The sequence below is a fragment of the Magnolia sinica genome, chromosome 10 (genome assembly GCF_029962835.1).
Source record: "Magnolia sinica isolate HGM2019 chromosome 10, MsV1, whole genome shotgun sequence".
Classification (NCBI taxonomy): domain Eukaryota; kingdom Viridiplantae; phylum Streptophyta; class Magnoliopsida; order Magnoliales; family Magnoliaceae; genus Magnolia; species Magnolia sinica.
This window is the reverse complement of record NC_080582.1, coordinates 48,967,586-48,989,419: the sequence shown is the minus strand read 5'-3', so window position 1 is coordinate 48,989,419 and position 21,834 is coordinate 48,967,586. Positions and strand designations below refer to the sequence as shown.

Sequence of the window (21,834 nt, the reverse complement as noted above, 5' to 3'; positions counted from 1 at the left end):
GAGCCCACATTGTTGTCCATTGCGGGACAACCCCGGATGAAGGAAATCACAAATAACAACTTGATCCAAACCGTGGTGGCCCATCCTCATGGCACCACATGATGTATGTGCTTTATTCACAATGTCCAGCCATGGATCCCACCCATGTAAGACCCACCACATGTATGTGACTCATCCAATCCATCTGTCCTAGGGGAGGCCATCTTGGTGTGGGCCCAGCAGGCCTGGACGGGCCAGCCGCTGGCACAGTCCAGCAGCCCTGGACTAAGGGAAAAACTCAAATATCAGTTTTTCTAAAAGATGGTGGGTCCCACACGTGTGGACCTACCTTCAATGTGTGTATTCCATCCCTGCAGTCCCCATGGGACGGTGGGTCGTACCTACCCTGATGTATTCGTTTCAATCCACACCGTCCAGATGTCTGGACGGTGGGACTCCACCTGCTACTTTGGCATCAGCAGTTCTGTGCGTCTCAGATCATGAGGTATGTGTTTCATCTCGTTCGTCCATCTGGACGTGGGGATCACCATTGATATATGGGTTTTTATCCTAATCGTCTGTTGTTTTGGATGGTGGGGCCCACCCTATAACGTGTTGTATATTTGAGCTGTCCAGCAGCTCATGCTGCTATTGACGTCAGCAACTGTGGGTTGACCATGAGGCATGTGTTTTTCCAAGCCATCCATGCAGCAGCAGCTGCTGTTGCATTGACGTCAGCAATCTGGGTCTGATCATGAGGAGGTGTTATATCCAAACCGTCCGTCCGTTTGGGGACATGGATCCCACCTCTTGATGTATTTGTTTTATACACACCGTCTGTCTATTGTTGTGGGGCCAGATGTGATGTTTGGGTCTTATCCACACCGTCCACACCACAGGACGGTGGGACCCCACCTTGAACGTATGTGTTTCATCCTTGTGAGGGACTGACCATGATGTGTGGGTCCTATCCACACCATCTAGATTGTTGGACGATGGGAACCCACCTTGATGTATTTATTTTGTAACCACACCGCCCATTCGGACTGTGCTGTTTGGAGTCAACCGTAATGCATGTGTTTCAGCCCCTCTGCCCGTTCATTTGCAGGATGAGTGGGGCTCACCTCGATGTATCGTTTGATCCAGCCGTCCACCTGTGGGACCCCCGTGATTTATTTATTATGCATACACCATCTATTGCTGGTGGGGCCCGCCTTAAGATATGTGTTTTACATCCAGGCCATCCGTTAGCAACGCGTATAGCATGCCTGGACAAAAGAGAAAACGTAAATATCTGCTTGCTTCAAAGCATGTGGCGGGCCACACGCATGGACCCATCGAGACCCACCGTGATATATATGTTTAATCCTTGCCATCCATCAGTTTTTGGGCCCATGAGATAAGACCCATGTTTGAGGCCCAATGTGATGTTTATGCGGCCTTTGAATGAGGCTCAATGTGATATATTTACGGTCCATTTGATGAGGCCCAATGTGATGTAATTGGGGCCCAGGCATGAGGCCCATTGAGATGTATTTCAAGCCTAGGGGAGAGGCCCATTGTGATGCATTTGAGGCCCAGATATCAGGCCCGATCTGATGTATGAGAGGCCCATTGTTGTGGCCCATTACGATGTATATAAGGCCCATGAGTGTGGCCCAATGCGATGTATATAAGGTCCTTGTATAAGGCCCATTGTGATATATATTAGGCCCATGTGATGCGGCCCATTGTGATGTATTTAAGGCCCATGTGATACGGCCCAATGGGAAGTGTATTGGGTCCTTATGTGAGGCCATAGGCCCACTATATGTTACACTCTATGTGGCCCACTCCTTGGGAGAAATGTTGGTTAAATGTCCACATTGATGAGAAATGATTGTTAAATGTACACAGTGTGACCTTCCCTTAGGCCTTGTTAGGCCCATTCTCATCATTCTCTAAGTGGGTTAGCCTAAATCTTTGGGCCCCATTGATGTTGTATAGTCCATCATCGCTGTAGACAGATGGTTCCGTGCTACCGGATTTGGCATATCCACGGCCGGGGGCCGATCCTTATATTATGGTTTAGATCGGCTGTTCATCTACAGACCCCGCCTTGTATGTAGGCCGATTATCGAGGCTAATTATCAATGCCGATTATCGATGCCGGTTATCGATACCGATTATGAGTATGTGATAGCATAGCATCATGACACATGCTCATACGCATCATCTGCATGTTTGACCATTGCATATGCCATAAGGCGAATTATTATGAGACTCCCTGATAGGAGGAGTTGCCCACATGAGCGCACGGTACGTGCAGGATTGCTATATGACTAGATGGTATGACTCATGCATCTCGCATTTTGTAATATGACCACCGTATGCCCTAGCGACATCAGGACCGTGGCCTCTACAGGCATGCCGTGGATGACTAGATGGGACACTGAAAATGTTTAGTTTTAGCATACGGGAGTCATAGATTTCTTTGGATGAAAATCCTTAAACCCCCGAGGCCAGGGGATGATCCAACCCCTAAACCGAGTGGATATACATGAGCGCATGAGAGCAGTATACCAGTAAGCAGTATCTCTCACTATGTTGTGGTCGGTTAGAATGGAGCGTGACCTTACCCACCTGCGTGAGGGGGCAATATCTAGGTCGAGTTTGACTAACTTGAGGAATGGGTCTGCTATCGACGAGCCGGGCCCAATATTGGCAGGCGAATACTGAGGTCTCTTGCACTTACTCAGTTGTGCGCTCGGATATGGGCGACAAGCTGGTGTAGAGTATACTAGACCCCGGTGATGATTCCAAAGATATATGGTACTGGTATATGGACTTATTGAGCAAGAGTTGCATACTCAACATTTTACTCATTTATTCATTAATTCATTATCCACTCGGCTAGTGGTGCGTAAGTAATTGTTATGTGTACCTTCACAATGGCCAGGATTTTGGTTGGTGCATGCGACCAATCTAAGATCAGGAGTTTATCACATTGAGTCTAGCTATCCAAATTTAGGTATGAGACTGGTTTGGATAGAAGTCCCTCATGATGGAACCCATAGCCTGTGATACTACGTATTACATCCCGACTTCACATTCTAGCTTGGTTATTTCATTCGCACCGCATATTTCATTGCATCCTCAGCACATAGCATCTGGTTTACTATGCCTCTGTTTTTCATAGCCTGAATAAGGTTAATGGCATTCGTGTCTCTTCAGAATCGAATATTGTTTTGCATCCTCGATATTTGATATTTTGCTCACTATGACTCCGCATTGCATACCCGATCTACATTACATACTCTGATATTGAATGACTGTTAGCCTTGCTAGTATTCTACTTATGCTGATATTTATGTACTTTACACTTATCTCGCACATACACTTTCACCACCCTCTAAGCTTTCTATAAGCTTATGTACGATAGATGCGTGCATGCAACGTTAGGTTGCAGCAACGTTGAGCTTGGAGCGTGCAGCTGTCTACTGGAGCTTTGATTTACGATATATGTGTTTCCCTTTCAGCACTATATTCAAATGTTTATATTAATGGATATGTAATGATGATGTTGCCTTTGTGATTTGGGTAAACTTGTGGTTATGTTTCTTACGAGATAAATGTACGTTGGAAACTCCTCCTTGTAGTATTCCCGGATCGGAATCTAGTGTATGGGCACTAGGAGACAAGAATGGGATACTGCGGAGGCTGTTGGCATTGAATTCAGCGATCGAGAATTTTGTGAACCCGGTTTTCGAGTTTGGGGTGTAACACAAGTTAGTATCAAAGCATAACTTGGGAATACCTAAGGATAACATCACATATCTGCTGATAGCTACCCTACACTCTATGATTATTGAGAACTTAAATGATTAGATCCCTGAGTTTGAATAACTTAGAGACTTTCTGATTTAGCTCCCTACTATTGAGATTGTGAGGCTGCATAGTATCCTAGTTTCAATCGTTTCTGATCTGAGGTTCAGTAAGGGTCACCATAGTGTTGATGATGCGTCTTGGGACTGCGAGGTTAAGATTAGAGGGCGCTATCTTCATCCTTTTGTAGATTGATTGTGCCTTGACATATGTATATGATGATGCTATCTCTTCCCTTGCTTTGTCCTGCGTGATAGTGCAAATTTCGAGGATGAAATTTTTTATTAAGAGGAGAGAGCGGTAAGGCCCATATCTTAGTCTGTACCGTTCCGTAGACTCTTGCGATCCTCCCCGTCGAATTCCGGTGACCCGCGAGTTATGGGCCTGTGTATATTCTGAAGAAACACCGTCGGTTACAAATCCTGAGAGAATCTCTACAAACCCATCACATCAATCAATCAAAGTACAACCTATACCCTACCCATCCCTCTCTCACCCAAAAGTCAATAACACCAATGCCTAGCCATTCCTTTCTTAACAACAAGTCAAGAGAGCCCATACCTTCCATCCCATCTCCCTTACAACAACCCATCCTCTCTCTCATTTTCTTTAACCATTTCTCTCAAGCAATCCCAAGAGAGAGGATCATCCAAGCTCTAAAGAGAGCTTAGTGTGGCCCACTTCCTAGCCAAGATCCTCACCATCCAACCCTTCAATTCTCATCATCCTCCATCAAAGAGGAGGCTTAGGAGCTCGAGAGATCAAGGAACTAAGAAGATCCAATGGTGGGTGCTTTTCTAAGATTTAAATTTGTGTTTTCGTGCATGGAACTGATAATGTGAGGGCCCACTTGTGGTGTGACCCATTTGATGTACGTGTTATAAATGGAGAGGAGCTCATAGTGGCGGAGCTCCTTCCTCGCATAGACACCGTCTCTCTCTCTCTCTCTCTCTCTCTCTCTCTCTCTCTCCCTTTTTGTGATAGAGTGTGGCCCACCTGATCCAATTGGTGGAGCCCACATTGTTGTCCATTGCGAGACAGGCCCGAATGAAGGAAATCACAATTAATAACTTGATCCAAACCGTGGTGGCCCATCCTCATGGCACCACATGATGTATGTGCTTTATTCACACCGTCCAGCCGTGGATCCCACCCACATGGGACTCGCCACATGTATGTGACCCATCCAAACCGTCCGTCCTAGGGGTGGCCATCCCGGTGTGGGACCAACACGCCTGGACAGGCTAGCTGCTAGCACCGTCCAGTAGCCCTCGACTAAGGGAAAAACTCAAATATCAGCTTTTCTAAAAGCTGGTGGGTCCCACACGTGTAGACCCGCCTTTAATGTGTGTATTCCATCCCTACCATCCACATGGGACAGTGGGTCGGACCTACCTTGATGTATTTATTTCAATCCACACCGTCCAGATGTCTGGATGGTGGGACTCCACCTTCTGCTTTGGCATCAGCAGTTCTATGGGTCTAAGATTGTGAGGTATGTGTTTCATCTCGTCCATCCATCTGAACGTGGGGATCACCATTGATGTATGGGTTTTTATCCTAACTGTCTATTATTTTGGATGGTGGGGCCCACCTTATGACTTGTTGTAAATTTGAGTTGTCCAGCAGCTGACGTTGTTGTTGATGTCAGCAGCTGTGGACTGACCATGAGGCATGTGATTTTCCAAGTCGTCCATGTAGTAGCAGCTGCTGTTGCATTGGCATCAACAATTTGGGTCTGATCATAAGGAGGTGTTATGTCCAAACCGTCCGTTTGTTTGGGGACGTGGACCCCACCACCTGATGCATGTTTTATACACACCGTCCATATGCTGCTGTGGGGCCAGATGTGATGTATGGGTCTTATCCACACCGTCCACAACACAGGATGGTGGGACCCCACCTTGAACGTATGTGTTTCATCCCTATGAGGGACCGACCATGATGTGTGGGCCCTATCCTCACCGTCCAGATTGCTGGATGGTGGTAACCCACCTTGATGTATTTATTTTATAACCACACCGCCCATTCGGACTGTGTTGTTTGGAGCCAACCGTAATGCATGTGTTTCAGCTACTCTGCCCGTTCGTTTGCTAGAAGGTGGGGCCCACCTCGATGTATCGTTTCATCCAGCCGTCCACCTGTGGGACCCCCGTGATTTATTTATTGTATCTACACTGTCCATTGCTGGTGGGGCCCACCCTGATATATGTGTTTTACATCTAAGCCGTCCGTCAACAACGCGTCCAGCATGCCTGGACAGAAGAGAAAACATAAATATCTGCTTGCTTTAAAGCATGTGGCGGGCCACACGTGTGGACCCATTGAGACCCATCATGATATATATGTTTAATCCTTGCCATCCATCAGTTTTCGGGCCCATGAGATAAGACCCATGTTTGAGGCCCAATGTGATGTTCATGCGGCCTTTGAATGAGGCCCAATGTGATATATTTATGGCCCATTTGATGAGGCCCGATGTGATGTAATTGGGGCCCAGTGATGAGGCCCATTGAGATGTATTTGAGGCCTAGGGGAGAGGCCCATCGTGATGTATTTGAGGCCCAGATATCGGGCCCGATGTGATGTATGAGAGGCCCATTGGCCCATGAGTGTGGCCCAATGCGATGTATATAAGGTCCTTGTATAAGGCCCATTGTGATATATATTAGGCCCATGTGATGCAGCCCATTGTGATGTATTTGAGGCCCATGTGATACAGCCCAATGGGATGTGTATTGGGCCCTTATGTGAGGCCATGAGCCCACATATGTTAGGCTCTATGTGGGCCACTTCTTAGGAGCAATGTTGGTTAAATGTCCACATTGATGGGTAATTATGGTTAAATATTCACATTGATGGGTAATGGTGGTTAAATGTCTACATTGTGACCTTCCCTTAGGCCTTGTTTGGCCCATTCTCATCATTCTCTACGTGGGTTAACCCAAATCTTTGGGCCTCATTGATATTGCATGGTCCATCATCGCCGTAGACAGATGGCTCTGTGCTACTGGATTTGGGATATCCATAGTCGAGGGCCGATCCTTATATTATGGTTTAGATCGGTTGTTCATCTAAGACCCTGCCTTGCATGTAGGCCGATTATCGAGGCCAATTATCAATGCCGATTATCGATGCTGGTTATCGATGTCGATTATCGATGTAGAAGGCAAGGAGCATCATTCTTCTTGGGAGGGCCCAAAGTTCTCCTTACATGATGAAGGGGCATGGACCTCACATATATCAATTTCAAAGCTACACCTTGGTCTTAGGGTCTACAATATCCTTTATATAGCATGCATCCTGTATCTGCACTTCATTCATTTGCATTTACATTAACCAACTTCTAAAAATCAAGGGTTACTCTATGTAGTATCATTAAGGACTTGTTCTATATCATGGCCTTAAATATAATAGGAACCCAATTATTTACGCTTTTCTCTCTTTTTTTGTGGATGTGACAATGTCATGTGAATATCTTTTGACTGAATGTTTATGTAATACAAATACTAAAGATAATCCATATCAACAATTATGAGTCTTCATGGATGTTATGTATATTTATATACTTAATATAGTCATCTAACTTTAGTTTTTACACACACACACACACACACACACACACACACAAAACTAATTTCTTATCAATAGAAAGATTGAATCTTTCTACGTTGACTTGTATCTTTTTAATATAACATTCTCCATTTGATATCGTGTGTAAGGCTCGTATCCTAGACCATACCATTCCTTAGACTTCTGTGATCCTCCCTGTTAAATTCCGATAACCCGCGACCTGTAGTTGGCATTTGCATGTGACCCTAAGTCGCATCGCGTAGATCTGAGTCAACTCGACTCGAAACTTATACCCTAGCGATCACGCCGTAGCCGCAGTTCCAACGCTGCGTCTTGCACATCGATGCGAGACCCAGGCTAGTAGTGAGCCCGCGTATATTTCGAGGAAATGCCGCGCATTGCGAATCCTGAGAGAAGAATCTCTACTGAACCTACCACATCAATCAATCAAGTGTAAGTCAAGTACAACACATCACTCAACCCATCACACCCATCTCTCTCTTACACACACTCATCCCTCTCTTATACAACCCATCCCTTTTCATCCCATCACATCCCCTTTCCCTCTCATTCTCTCTACCATTTCCAAGCAACCAAAGAGAGCAACCGTCCAAGCAAGAGAAGCTCTAAGGATAGCCAAGTTTGCGGCCCACTCCCTGCCTCAAATCTCTCATCCTAACCCTTCAATCTTCATCATCCTCTATCAAAGAGGAAGCCAAGGAGCTTAGCATCCTAAGGAACCAAGAAGAAGTGTAATCGGTGGATGAATCTTCATTGTTGGTAGAAAATAAATTTCCACCATGGATTCTTTTGATTTGTGGGTGCACATGTGGTGGGACCCATTTAATGTATGTATTGTAAAGCTTAAGGGAGGGCTTATAGTGGCGGAGCCCCTCCCCTCCATCACACATTTTTCTCTTCCTCTCTCTCTCTCTCTATTTTTTTGGTGATGATGATGTTTGTGGCCCACTTGATGTGTTCAACAAATCCAAACTGTCCAGATTTTCTTTGGACGTCCAGTCAATAGAGCCCACCTTGCTGCTTGTTTTTGGGTCAGCCTGGATGAAGTAGAATACAAATATTAGTTTGATCCAAGCCTTGGATAGCCACATCCATGGTGGGACCCACCAGATATAAGTGTTTCATCTAGGCAATCCGTCCATTGCTAGACGTGGGGCCACCTTGATGGCATGCCCCATCTAAGCCCGTTCGTCCATAAGACGTCCAGCTCCCCAGGACGAAGTGAAAAACAAATATTAGCTTAATACAGCTGGTGGGCCACACATGTGGACCCAACAAATGTATGTATTTTACATCCACGCCGTCTGACCGTCCATCCCAGGACGTGGACCCCACCATGATTTATTTATTATATCCACACCGTCCAGTCTACTGGACGGTGGGAGCAACCGTGATGTAAGTGTTGTATTCACACTGTCCGTCGGAGCAACCGTGATGTAAGTGTTGTATTCACACTGTCCGTCCATGGACCCCACATGATGTACGTGTTTTATCCAGGCCGTCCACGTGGGACGTGGACCCCATCATGATTTATGTATTTTATTCCACACCATCCAGCCTACTGGACGATGGGACCAACAATGATGTATGTGTTGTATATCCACACCGTTTGGCCATGGACTGTGGGCCCACTTGCTGTATGAGCTGGGCTCACCTAAACAATTCAAGCCCGCCTTGTGTGTTGTAAGCACACTATCCATCCATTTTTCCTGGACTATAGGGCTGGTCTGTGAGGCCCACCTTAATGTATATGTTGTACACGCTGCCCATCCATTTTTACTGAATCATGGGCTGCCCCATAAGGCCCAATGTGATGTATATGAGGCCGTTGTGTGAGGCCCAATGTGATGTACATGAGGCCCTTTTTTGAGGCCCATTGTGATGTATATGTGGCCCTTGTGTGAGGCCCAATGTGATGTATATGAGGCCCTTGTATGAGGCCCAATTGTAATGAGTGATTCCACCATGATGTATGTGATAATGTTTATGATGACCATCCATCTCCTAGCTAGAATAAAGACCATGGACCCCATTATAGGATAGGTTCTAAATGGGTCATGCCTTGGGAGCAATAATGGTTAAATGTCAACATTATAAGGATAGTGATGGTTACATGTCCACATTGTAATCCTCCCTAGGGCCCGTTATTAGACCTATTCTTATCTCCTCTTAATGGGCAAACCCAAATCATCAGGCCCCCACTGTTATTAGTATGATCCATCTCACCTTATTGGGCTATCCCAATCCATTGGGTCCCCATTGACATTAGCATGACCTACCTCTTGGGTTTACCCCAAACCGTTTGGCCCCCCATTATTGTTGATGCTTCCATCATCCCTTATAGATTGTCCAAGTTAATAGGCCCACCTAATGTTTATTGGGCCCCTTAGGAAGCCGGGTTTACTACATGATAGAGTGGATGAGGAAAGCTCACTCCTCATTCTTAGGCCCATTCTTGATATGAGTAGCCATCTAGGTCCATCCTTGATATGAGGAGAGTACATCATCATAGCATAACATGCTTAATATAACTTCATGATTCATGCCCATGCGCATCATATGTTTGCTTGATATGAGGAGTGATTGATCATAGGATATGTCAATGGGTAGATTGTTCATGGGACTCCCTGCTAGACGGAATTGCCCCACATGAGCGCGGTACGCGCAGGATTGATGCATGACTGGAAAGTATGATCCATGCATCTTACATTTGTGTGATGAGATCACTGTACGCCCTAGCGACATCAGGGTCATAGCCTCTACAGGCATAGCGTGGATGACAGAATTGGATACGGAAAATACTTGTTCTAACATGGGGGCACCATAGATTTCCCAGGGTGAAAGTCCCCAAACCCTTAGGGTACTAGGAAGATACTCCAACGTCGAGACCGAGTGGATACATGAGTACACGAGGACAGTATACCGGTAGGCTACATCTCCAACGGTATCGTGGTCGGTTAGAAGGGGGTGGCCTTACCCGCCTGAGTCTGACCTAGCTTGAGGAATGGGTCCGCTATCGATGAGCCGGACAGATATTGGTAGGCGGATAGTGAGGTCTCTTCCACTTACCCAGTTGTGCGCTTAGATGTGGCGGCAAGCTGGCGCAGAGTGTATTAGGCCCCAGTGATATTCTAGAGGTGAGCTGTATTGTTATGTGGATTCAGATGAGTATTGGTATACTTGAGTTGCATCTCGTATATGACATTGACCATGTAGGCCTTACATTGCATAGCCTTGGTACGACTGATAGCATTCATGTACTTACCAGCATGTTTCCGCATAAAAAACTCTGATATTGCATACTTGGCACTTACCTTGTGCACACACTTACACCACCCTCTAAGCTTTCTATAAGCTTATGCATGATTGTTGCAGGCAGGTGACGCTAGGATGCCGTAACAGCACTGAGTTAGGAGCATGTAGCTGACTTCTGAAATTTTTAATATCGATACTATATTTCACTTATGCATTGTACTCAAAGTTTTTTATCATAGTGGATTTGTGATGATGTTATTAGTTGTTATTTGTGGGTTATGCTTATGGTTATAATTCTTATGGAACAAATTTATGCTGAAATCCTCATTGTAGGATTCCAATATCGGAACCTGTTATATGGGTGCCAGGAGCCGAGAATGGGGTACTACGGAGGCTATAGACATCGGATTCGGCGATCAAAAATTTTGTGAGCCCGGTTTCTGAGTCTGGGGCATGGCATCTTGTGTACAAAATTAAGATTTAGATAGTATAAATTCTTATAGCAAGCAGAGAAATGAGAAGAATGACATACCATTTTCTTTCATATTGTTGTTTGGCAAATTAATTTGTTTGCTTTCTTCAGGAGAAGTGTTTGGCTCTTCTGTTTCGGTTGATACAATCCTCTTAATTGTTGATTGGTTATGAGAGTCGGGCTTTCCCCCTGTATTATTGTAGTCCGTATGAGAAGTTTTTCGCACAAGTTCCTCCATGAGTTTATATGCCCATTCATGTTTTCGTTTCTTGTCTCTGATTTTATGTACTTTTAAGAACCCTACAGGAAGTTGCACAAATTAAAGTCAGTAATAAAATATGATGCAACATAAGTACGTAATTAACTAGTAATATAGTGTGATTATAGAGTTTCTGCAATAACGGATGCAAATCCATAGTAATGTGGTCGGTCCAATTATAGGGTGGTCATATGTATGTGGAATGTTAATGGCTAATGAATACTTTTTAGTTACTCTATTTTTTTGTAAGTGTGAAGCAAATACTATGAGAAGATCAACCTGATATTTGTACTTGGGAAGTATGAAGGAGGCACCACCTAATAAAAATTTCAACCTTGCATGAATGCGACATATTGGAACTCTCGAGTATGATTTCCTTTCCTACTCATATAAGGAGCAAGTTGTGTTCCTTATAATCTTAGACCAAATGTGTGAGTACTATTTATCAAATGGAATGAAATCTTGATTGAATCTTGGAGTTATCAAATTACTTTTTAGATGAATCTTAACTAAAATCGTGCCCGTTGGAAGCTCATAACCATATGGCCCATCACGCTCATTCAAAGTTCAACAACCAAATGCATTCTACGTTTTAACAAAGAAAGTGCATCCAATTGTGTCTTGAAAAGTACGTACTAGTGAGATGCACTTAAAATTAACCGTTTACTTAAATCTTGATATGCATTACTTTTTTGAAAACATGGGCTCCCCAACAGAAGTACAAATAAACTATGTACTAAAGTTTAGAAACAATCACCACATAATTTTAATTAACGCTTGCAATCCATTAGGTGACATTAATCGATCTAGGATGATGAATAAATAAATTCACCCTGTTTGATATGATATCCTAATTAGAGGTTAATATAAATTGGATATCATTTAAACTATTTAGAGAAATTAAATTTTCAATTATAAAAGTAACAAAAAAAAGGCAAAACATCAACTAATAGTTAAAAGAAGCAGGAACATTTTTTAATTCTATGTGCAGATTGACATATAAACAATGTTAATATTTGCAAAGATTTGAAGATTAAAGTTATTCACTAGGTGAGCCTCATTATATGGAGGAGCAAGCCAAAAAAATCAAGAAAGTTCACTCATTAATGTGCCATATATCCATAAAAGTAATAATTAGGTATGGAAAGGCCATCAGTCCACATTCTGTGATGAGTGTATCTATTATATATTTGGTTTGGAGCATCCTCATGTGGACTTCTATTAAGTAGATGTGGTTCCTGAAATTTATGTCCACTGACTCATCAAGTGGGTGAAAAAGGTACAAATAATTTGTGATCACATAAGTGGTCAATTGTCCACATTCAACTTAGATGTATCAGCCATATAATTAGTGTGTAGATTCGATTGTGCTAGGTATCAACAAATTCTTTAAGATGGCTTCTTATTCTTTGTAGAGTTATGGTGGATGGTGGGTTTGCATGGGGTTCTAAAATTTTGAAGTCCAAAAATAATTCTTAGTTTATCCAACATATATGGAGATCTTGATGGACGAAGATGAGAACTAGCTTAAATTTCAGCAACGTATATGACCCCTAAATGAACATTCAAATTAAAATTACTAATCATAGTTAAGAAACCTATTAATGAGATTGGTGACAGATAAGCCAATGTAGTGGGTCATGTATTATCTCAAGCCAAATTTAACAAATCAAAGAGTTGAACGTCCCAACTAAATCCGTTTGAGGTCATTTAATTATGAAACTCCACTGGCATATGGGAAGTTTCATTGTTATTAATTAAATTTGAGTGGAGCTGGTGGAAATGCCAAAGACCTTGCCGAATAGAACAAGAATATGAAGAAGTGGGATTACATGTTTAGATTAGCAATCAAGAATACGAGATAAAAGATGGCAAACATCATCAATATGTGGTGCTTGAAGTAGGCAACAATGTGTAGAAATACAAAACACAGAAAGATTTTCAACTTGGTTGAGTGTGCGCGCAACAAGCTTTGTGAGCACCTTAGGAGATCATTCAAATCATCAAAGAGAATTAGTCTACAATTGTCAAGTCATATCCACACGTCCCACATACATAATGTTGAACACTTTGTAAGACTCAATGATGGTTCAGTAGGCAATAAAGGTAGCCACAACTCAAAAAAAAAAAAAAAAAAAAGAAAAGAAAAAAAAAAAGAAGAAGAAAAAAGAAAAAAGAAAAAAAGTAGCCACAACTCAAAGAAAAATTATTCCTAATCAAAGGAGATTGATGCGAACATCATAGGCATTGATTATGTGGATTGACAAGTTCACGGATGTAGGAATCACATATCATTTAGTCCCATAATTTCAACCATGCTTACGACATCAATAGCATGCTTTTCTCTTTCAAATTCAATAATACATACCGACATGAGTTTCTACTTAAAGAGGAGTTGGTTTGTATTGATATGTTTCAAATGATTAAATTCTTACTGGTATTCTACTACACATGGTTTTCTTCTTCTCCTTTTTATGGATGAGATAAAATTCTAGAGAGAATTGGAGGAAGTTCCGATGGTCTATATTAACAACTATTAAAGTTACTATATAAGCTCTTTATGAAGTTTATTACTAGTTCTTGTTATTATTACAAAAAATTCAATAAAGACTAATCAAGATTTAAAGTTTTATCAAAAATCAATACATATCCCTTGATAGTACTGTAATCACCCATAAATGAAATGAGTGTATTGTGTTGGGAGCGTTGCACAAAAAACCTTAGGATCTCGCCCCCAAAAACACTAGAATTATGGGATATAATAAAGCAATGAAATAAATCAAAGCACAAACCACACGACACAAGAGATTTTTATGTGGAAAATCCTCAAAGAGGTAAAAACCACGGGACCTAGTCTAAAGCAACAATTCACTATGAAGTAGAACGTTACAACCGATCACAAGCACACACCGCTTGGATCAAACCTTTTTCACTCACATAGGAGTGAATGAATAATAAAAGAATAATGAAAATTGAGAAATCTCACCGATCACGAGGACGTAGAAGCGCTGAGACATCGACTGCACAGTAGATCACCTCTACGAGTAGAATCCTCCCTTCCACATGCTTCCTCTCTCTCTTTGCTCTTTCTCTCTTTCTTTTAAAACCCTAAAACCCTTTATAAAGCCTCTTGCATTCCCATAGAATAATCCTAGGGCCCCTATTTATAGTTTAGGCAACTTCCCTTCCGCACCTTTGCGAAACTGACTCAATTTTACGCAGTCCGCACGAAATACGCACATAATCTGCATAACCCTCGACTAGTATAGCCAAGCCCTCGACTGGTCGAGCCAGGCCCTCGATTGGTCAAGCAATAAAAACCCCAGTCGCTAGACTTTGATATGAGTAATCCTCGACCGGTCGAGCAGCACTCTTTAACCGGTCGAGCGGTGCGGTAAAAGACATCCGCTTTATGACATGCTGCACTACCTCTCCTTTGAACTGAGGAGGAAAACCCCATCATATTGGTCTCATATCAATTTTGTGTATCGGCCTGAAATAGCATAATATAAGATGATATAGTGAAATACATGATGATGTAAGTTGGTCGTGAATGATAGATTATATAATACACTTATTTCAAATTGTGAAAGAGACGAACATTTTCTTTTTCTTGATTTGGCTAAGGAATTTTTCTTCATTATAACCTTACAATTATATATAACTTTTTGATTAATTTTAATGAGTAGAAGGAATGAAATTATTACAAGAATATTTTCTACAATTTCATCATTCTCAAGTAAATATTTAAAGCACTTCTCACTAAAATTTTACAAACATCAATGTTGTCGAGCAATTTCAAGAACCTACGTGTAAAGTTGACCAGTGATTCTCATATTAATTTGATTATTTTCTTTAGAGGGTAAGATGTAAGGCCTGTATCCTAGACCTTATCATTCCTTAGACTTCTGCGATCCTCCCCATCGGATTCCGGCAACCCGCGACCTATAGTCAGTATTTGTGCATGACCCTAAGTCACATCCCATAGATCTGAGTCAACTCGACTTGAGACTTGTACCATTGCGACTGCGCTATCACCGCAGTTCCAACGCTGCATCCTGCACACCGATGCGATAGCCAGGCTAGGAGTAATGGGCTCACGTTTAATTCGAGGAAAATGCGGCGTGTTGCGATTTCTGAGAGAATCTCTACCCAATCTATCACATCAATCAATCAAGTACAACCGATCACTCACACATACCTCTCTCTTCACCAAGTCAAATGAACCCATACCTATCCCATCCCTTTCTTACCAACAAGTTAAGGCAACTCATACCCCATGCCACCTCATGGCCCCAAAAGTCAACAAAGCCCAAACCCTCCATGTCACCTCCTCTTACAAATTCCTCTCTCCCTCTCATTGTCTCTACCATTATCCAAGCAACCAAGGAGAGGGATCGTCCAAGCATTCCAAGGAGAGAAAATACCCCAAGTGTGTGGCCCACTTCCTACCCCCAAATTTCACAATCCAACCCTTCAACCTTCATCATCCTCCATCAAAGGGAGAGATAAGGATCTTAGCATTTCAAGGAGCCTAGAAGATTAGAAATTGGTGGGTGTTTTTTAGGATTAGATTGTGTTTTGATGATGGGCCAAGTGGGACCTACCGATTGATGGTATGGATCTCACTTTGGACCCTAGGTGTGGCCGATGGCCCACCATGATTCATATGTTCATCCTATGATAGGGTCATTCTCCATGGACCCCTTCATGATGTTTACTTTTCCCATTCAGAAAAGGTCATCTAGACCTTGCATTTTTGGTGAAAAAGGGATCTCCACCATTGATTTTGATTAGTGGGCCCACATGTATTGGGACCCACTTGATGTATGTTTTGTACTGTATGGAAGAGAGGGCTCATAGTGGCGGAGCCCTCCATCGCACGCTCTCTCTCTCTCTCTCTCTCTCTCTCTCTCTCTCTCCCTGTTTGATCGTCCACGAGATGGGCCCACCTTGCTGGACTGTCCAGCGGACGAGCTTGCTACCTATCCGTCTGGACAAGCCTGGATGAAGGAAATCACAAATATCAGTTTGATTCAAAGCTGGTGGGCCACGCTGACGTGGACCCTACCTTGATGCATGATGCATCCATGCCGTCCATCTGTGTGGGGACCCACATGATATATGTGTTTTGTCTCTACTGTCCATCCATGGGACATGCACCCCCCATCCTGAGCTATGTGTTATATCCAAACCGTTTATCTGTGGGTCCCACCAGATATACAGCTGTTGTACTGATGTCAGCAAGTTCTGTGGGTCTGATTATGAGGTATGTGTTATATCCAAACCGTCTATCTGTGGGTCCCACAAGATATACAGTTGTTGTATTGACGTCAGCAAGTTCTGTGGATCTGATCATCAGGTATGTGTTATATCTATACTGTCCACTATCTGGGACGGTGGGACTTAACCTAGCAAGTGTGGTGTCCACACCGTCCAGCAGATGGGACGGTGGGACCCACTGTTATGTGTGTTTTATCCTCACCGTCCATTAGGACGGTGGGGCCCTACCTTGTTGAATGTGCTGAATGCACAACATCATTTGTGGGGCCACACGTGATGTATGTGCATCACCCACACCGTCCACACGTAGACGTGGGGCCCACACACGATGCATGTATTTTATATTCACACCGTCTAGTGGTCTGGAAGGTGGGGACTACCGAAATGTATGTGTTTTGAATCCACATCGTCTGTCTGTTTGCAAGGCCACCTGCTGTATAGCAGGGCCCATCTGCCGTATGTACAGGGCCCGCTGTGTCATGTGATGAGGCCCATGTGATGCTGCCCACTTGATGTATATGACACCCATGTAATGTGGCCCATTGTATATAAGGCGCACATGATGAGGCCCACTTAATGTGTAAGAGGCCCTTGTGGAGGCGCATTGTGATTGTATGTGAGGCCCATTGAGAATATATGAGGCCCACCATAATGTATGTGTGACATACACACTGTTCATCCATTTTCAGGGCTGTGGGCTCCATTGTCTTAAGAGACCCACCATGATGTATGTGTTATACGCCCAATTATGAGCTGCCTCGTGAGGCCTACATTGATATATGTACTATACACGCTGTCCATCCATTTTTCCAAATTAGTGTAAGGGCCGAGGGCCCCGTTGTGAATCTGATTTCTATCCTAAATGGACCGTGCGTTAGGAGACAATAGTGGTTAAATGTCCACCATTGTAAACCTCCCTAGGGCCCACTGTTAAGCCCACTTCCACCCTTACCCAGTGGGCTAACCCAAACTATTGGGCCCCCACTTATGTTAGTAACACCCATTGGGCCAACATAAACTGTTGGGCCCCCATTGATGATAATGCTTCCCACCATGATTAGTAGTAACCCGAAACTCGGAACCTACCTTGTGGTGTAGTCATAAGAATTACCTTTTGCCGTAAATGAAAGAATATGTTCTATTAAATTTGGTACATCCATTGTTGAAGCTTATCTTGATTTGTGGGTTAGATCCACCGTCCTTGCAGGGGACCCCGCCTTAGGATATTTGATATTCTAATACCTTGAGTAGGTTATGATAGTCTAACATGGACCATTCCATATGGACTTCTATATGTCTAGTGGGGCGTAGTGTTCAGCCCCTACTCTTGTAAGTAACTCACCGGTTAAGGCCGATCATCGCATGCTATATCTGATAATCATGATAGTGTACTTCGTCTAGTAGGACACACTGAGAACATGCTTAGTATTGCACCAAAATACATGCCCATACCCATCATTTGTATGCCTGTTATGAGGAATGATTAATCATAGCATATGTCATTGGGCTGAGATATTTATAGGACTCCTTGTGAGACGGAGTGCCCCACATGATCGCGCGGTATGCACAGGACTGATACATGACTGGATGGTATGATTAATGTATCTTGCATTTGTGTGACACAATCACTGTACGCCCTAGCGACATCAGGGTCGTGGCCTCCATAGGCACATCGTGGATGGCCAAATTGGATACCGAAAATACTTGGTTCTATCACTGTGGGCACATAAGATGTCCTTGGGTGAAAGTACGATAACCTTTTTGGTACTAAGAGATGCTCCAACGTCTAGACCGAGTGGATGCATGGGCGCACGAGTGCCAAATACCAGTAGACTATGTTTCCCACTATGTCGTGGTCGGTTAGAAGGGGGTGTGGCCTTATCTGCCCGAGTTAGGGGGTTGTAAGCTAGACTGAGTATGACCAACTCGTAAATGGGTCCTCTATCGATGAGCCATGTAGGTATTGGCAGACTACTGACTAGGCGGATAATAAGGTCATTTCCTCTCACTGGTTGTGCGGTTAGGGAGGCGACAGCTAGTGTGGAGGGTTCTAGACCCCGGTGATATCCCAAAGAGGAATTGTATTGATATACGTACTTAATATGAGGACTGACATATTTTCGTTGCATCTTGCATATGACATTTGGCTACGTAGGCCTTGCATCGCATAGCCTTGGTATGGCTGACAACATTCATAGACTCGCCAGTATTTTATCTTACTCTGATATTGTATGCTTGGTACATGCATTACGCACAAACACACACACCCTCTAAGCTTTTCGTAAGCTTATGTATGACCGTTGCGTACAGGTGATGTTGGATCGCAACAGCGCTGAGGCAGGAGCGCGTGACAAATCATTTTGGAGCTTTTTAATCATCTTGTATTTCCCTTTCCTCATTGTACAAAGTTTTTAATATAGTGGATATGTGGTGATGTTGTTTTGTGACTTGGTTATGCTTATGGTTATGCTCCTTTACAAAAAAAAATCACATTGAAAATCCTCGTTGTAGAGTCTCAGGATCGGAATCTGGCATATGGGTGCCGAGAGCCGAGAATGGGGTACTATGGCGGCTGTCGATGCCGGATTCGACGATCGGGAGTTCTGTGAGCCTGGTTTTCGAGTTTGGGGCGTGACATAAGACCTCCTACATATATTATTATTCCTCAAGGATTAGATAATCTCAAACCCACATATGAGACCTATAGTGAAATTTCACATCTCCACTTAGCTTACCATAGATGTTTACTCAATTATTGTTGAATTATAACTTTGATCTGTACTAGTTATTATTTAGTAATTAAAATCTTTAACAATCTATCTGCACATGAAGATATCATCTTGGCAGTTTGTCAATCAGGTTCATCAAGAAACTCAATTAGTCTTAGTCCTTACAGTTTGTCCTTAAGGGTAGACTCTGTTTTGTGGCCATGATAGAGGATCTATGAATTGACGAATCTAATTGGTGGCATATGAAGAGATCATCTTCATCCCAACGGACTCGTCCCCTTATGTGACATTGTCGCTTTGATATCTCATTTGGTAAAGCCTAGTATTCCAACCCTACTCTTCTTTGGTTTTTTGAACCTCTATGTTTTTAGTTGTCTTACAGCATGACTCGATAATGAATGATACGATGCTCAACAGGGGTGATGACATAGTCATATTTAGGAGACATTAAGTGGCAATGTAATTCATCATCCCGAACTCAGAACTATAAAATAAAATGTCCTCCTTAGAGTATCTTATGTTAATGACTAGGATATCAGGCTCCTCAGGATTCATAGATTCAACAAATACGATCCACTTGGGTTCAGGTAGAAAGAAAATGACTTTAGTTCCAAAGATGTACTTGACCCTTTAGTGAAGAGTCGAAGGGATGGACTTTGTGAAGCTAAGGTTGGTTGAGAAAAAGAATGAAGATGGTTAAGATGTCCAAGACCCAAAAAGTTATGGTTACTTTGTTTAAACCTATTTGTATATCAACATGAATCTCTTTTAACTTGTCTCCTCGAGTTTTCAGTCTCCCACATTAATGTTGGTGAAGTTAAATGAAGATGATTCTATCCCTAGACAAGTATTAGTATACAACGAGCCAAGATTCAATATCGAATTATTGTCAATCATCAAAGGTGTGATTTTGATATTCTTGTGTTATATGGCTTTGTTCAATGAATGCCTTTGGCTGTAGCTTTTAAGCGAAATCTCCTCATTGGTGAATGTAGTTATGTGAGGTCTAAGAGTTGTCTGATCATATAGGTGATCATTTCATATGGTGATTTTAGATAGATATGTACATCTTTGAGAGTTTTCACAATAATTTCTAGATGTACCTGTAATCTGCACAATAAGTTTTAAATGAGATTTTGGTAGGGATTATCTTTAATTGAGCCACTACATCATAGGCAACTTCCTCTTAGCTATGAGCCCAACCAAAGGGCCCTTACGACTACTTTGGTTGTTATCTCTATGAAAGCAACGCCTATTGGGATTCTTATTACCACCTAGACACACGCTAGGTAATGCCACAAAACATTTTTCTCCTTGTGGTCATAAAAAAAGAACTACATGTGCATCCACGTCCACCCTTTGCACAGGCCTAGCCATGGCCCGACTACGACCCAACAACGGCTTGACCATAGCTAGATGGCAGCTTAGGAATGATTCGGTAATGACTCGACACTGACTAGGTGATGGCTCGTCACGACTAAGCCACAGTTCTGCAGGGACCACAACGGGGATCTGATTTTCTCCTTCGTCAGTGGTTACGGGAACTTGTCCAATAACGGGACTAAGCTGCGGGCTGTTTATGACGGTATGAAATTCTGTTTGCCGCATGGGATGGAGAATGTTCTCATTGAATCTGACTCTAGGTGGGTGGTGGATTGTATTCTAGGAAAGTCTTCCGTCGCCTGGAAATGGAAGTACTGGATAGAAAGGATTAAGACCCTTAACTCGAGGGGCTCTTTTCGTGTCTCCCATATCCCCAGAGAAGCAAATGGGATGGCAGATGGTTTAGCTAAAGTGGGCAGCAAGGGCCAGTCTGACAGGCTTTTCATCGATGTCCTTGCCCTTCCTCGGTTGAATAGGGTCCGTTTCCTATTGGATAAAGCTGGTTTAGGTGCGATTCGGAATGTATTTAGTCCTCCTTTGTGTAGGTTATGGTAGGTAAGATAGGCTCTGGGCCATGTTTTCCTGCCCAAATTAGTTTTTGCATAGAATGATATGATAGGCGGGCCAGCTTTCTATTTTTCTGGTTGCCGCCCAAATTTAGGTCCTCTGTGGTGAGGCTCGATCATTTTGTGTGCCCTCCCTTTTGTGTAAAGAATCTTTCTGATTAAAAAAAACAATTAAACAATTTATAATTTAAAAAGAAAAAAAAAACAACAACTAAGCCACAGTGCCTTGATGTCTTAATAGTGGCCTAGTGTCAACGCCATGATGTATCAACTGCAGCTTGACAGCTGAGTTGTGATGTTGACACTGCCATGACCACCCATCAGTGAAGTGTCGATGCTTAAACTAACACAGCCACAGCTCAGCTTGATGATGCCCTATTGTCGAGGTCATGACACAATGCCACCGTCGTTGCACACTAGGTCACCTACTTCAAGTTTTATATATACTCC

The 21,834-nt window shown here is 43.0% G+C and overlaps 1 protein-coding gene across 4 annotated transcripts in view; it reads right to left on the bottom strand.

Moving 5' to 3' along the window:
- LOC131258372 (uncharacterized) overlaps window positions 1-21,834 on the bottom strand; it is a 199,496-nt gene that overhangs the window by 43,301 nt on the left and 134,361 nt on the right. For 2 of the 4 annotated variants that reach the window (XM_058259652.1, XM_058259654.1), the window contains one exon: window positions 11,225-11,464. The exons of the other annotated variants lie outside the window; for them this stretch is intronic. In XM_058259652.1, the coding sequence (XP_058115635.1) occupies window positions 11,225-11,464 (240 nt within the window). The remainder of the gene's footprint in view (window positions 1-11,224; window positions 11,465-21,834) is intronic. 4 annotated transcript variants of the gene reach the window in all.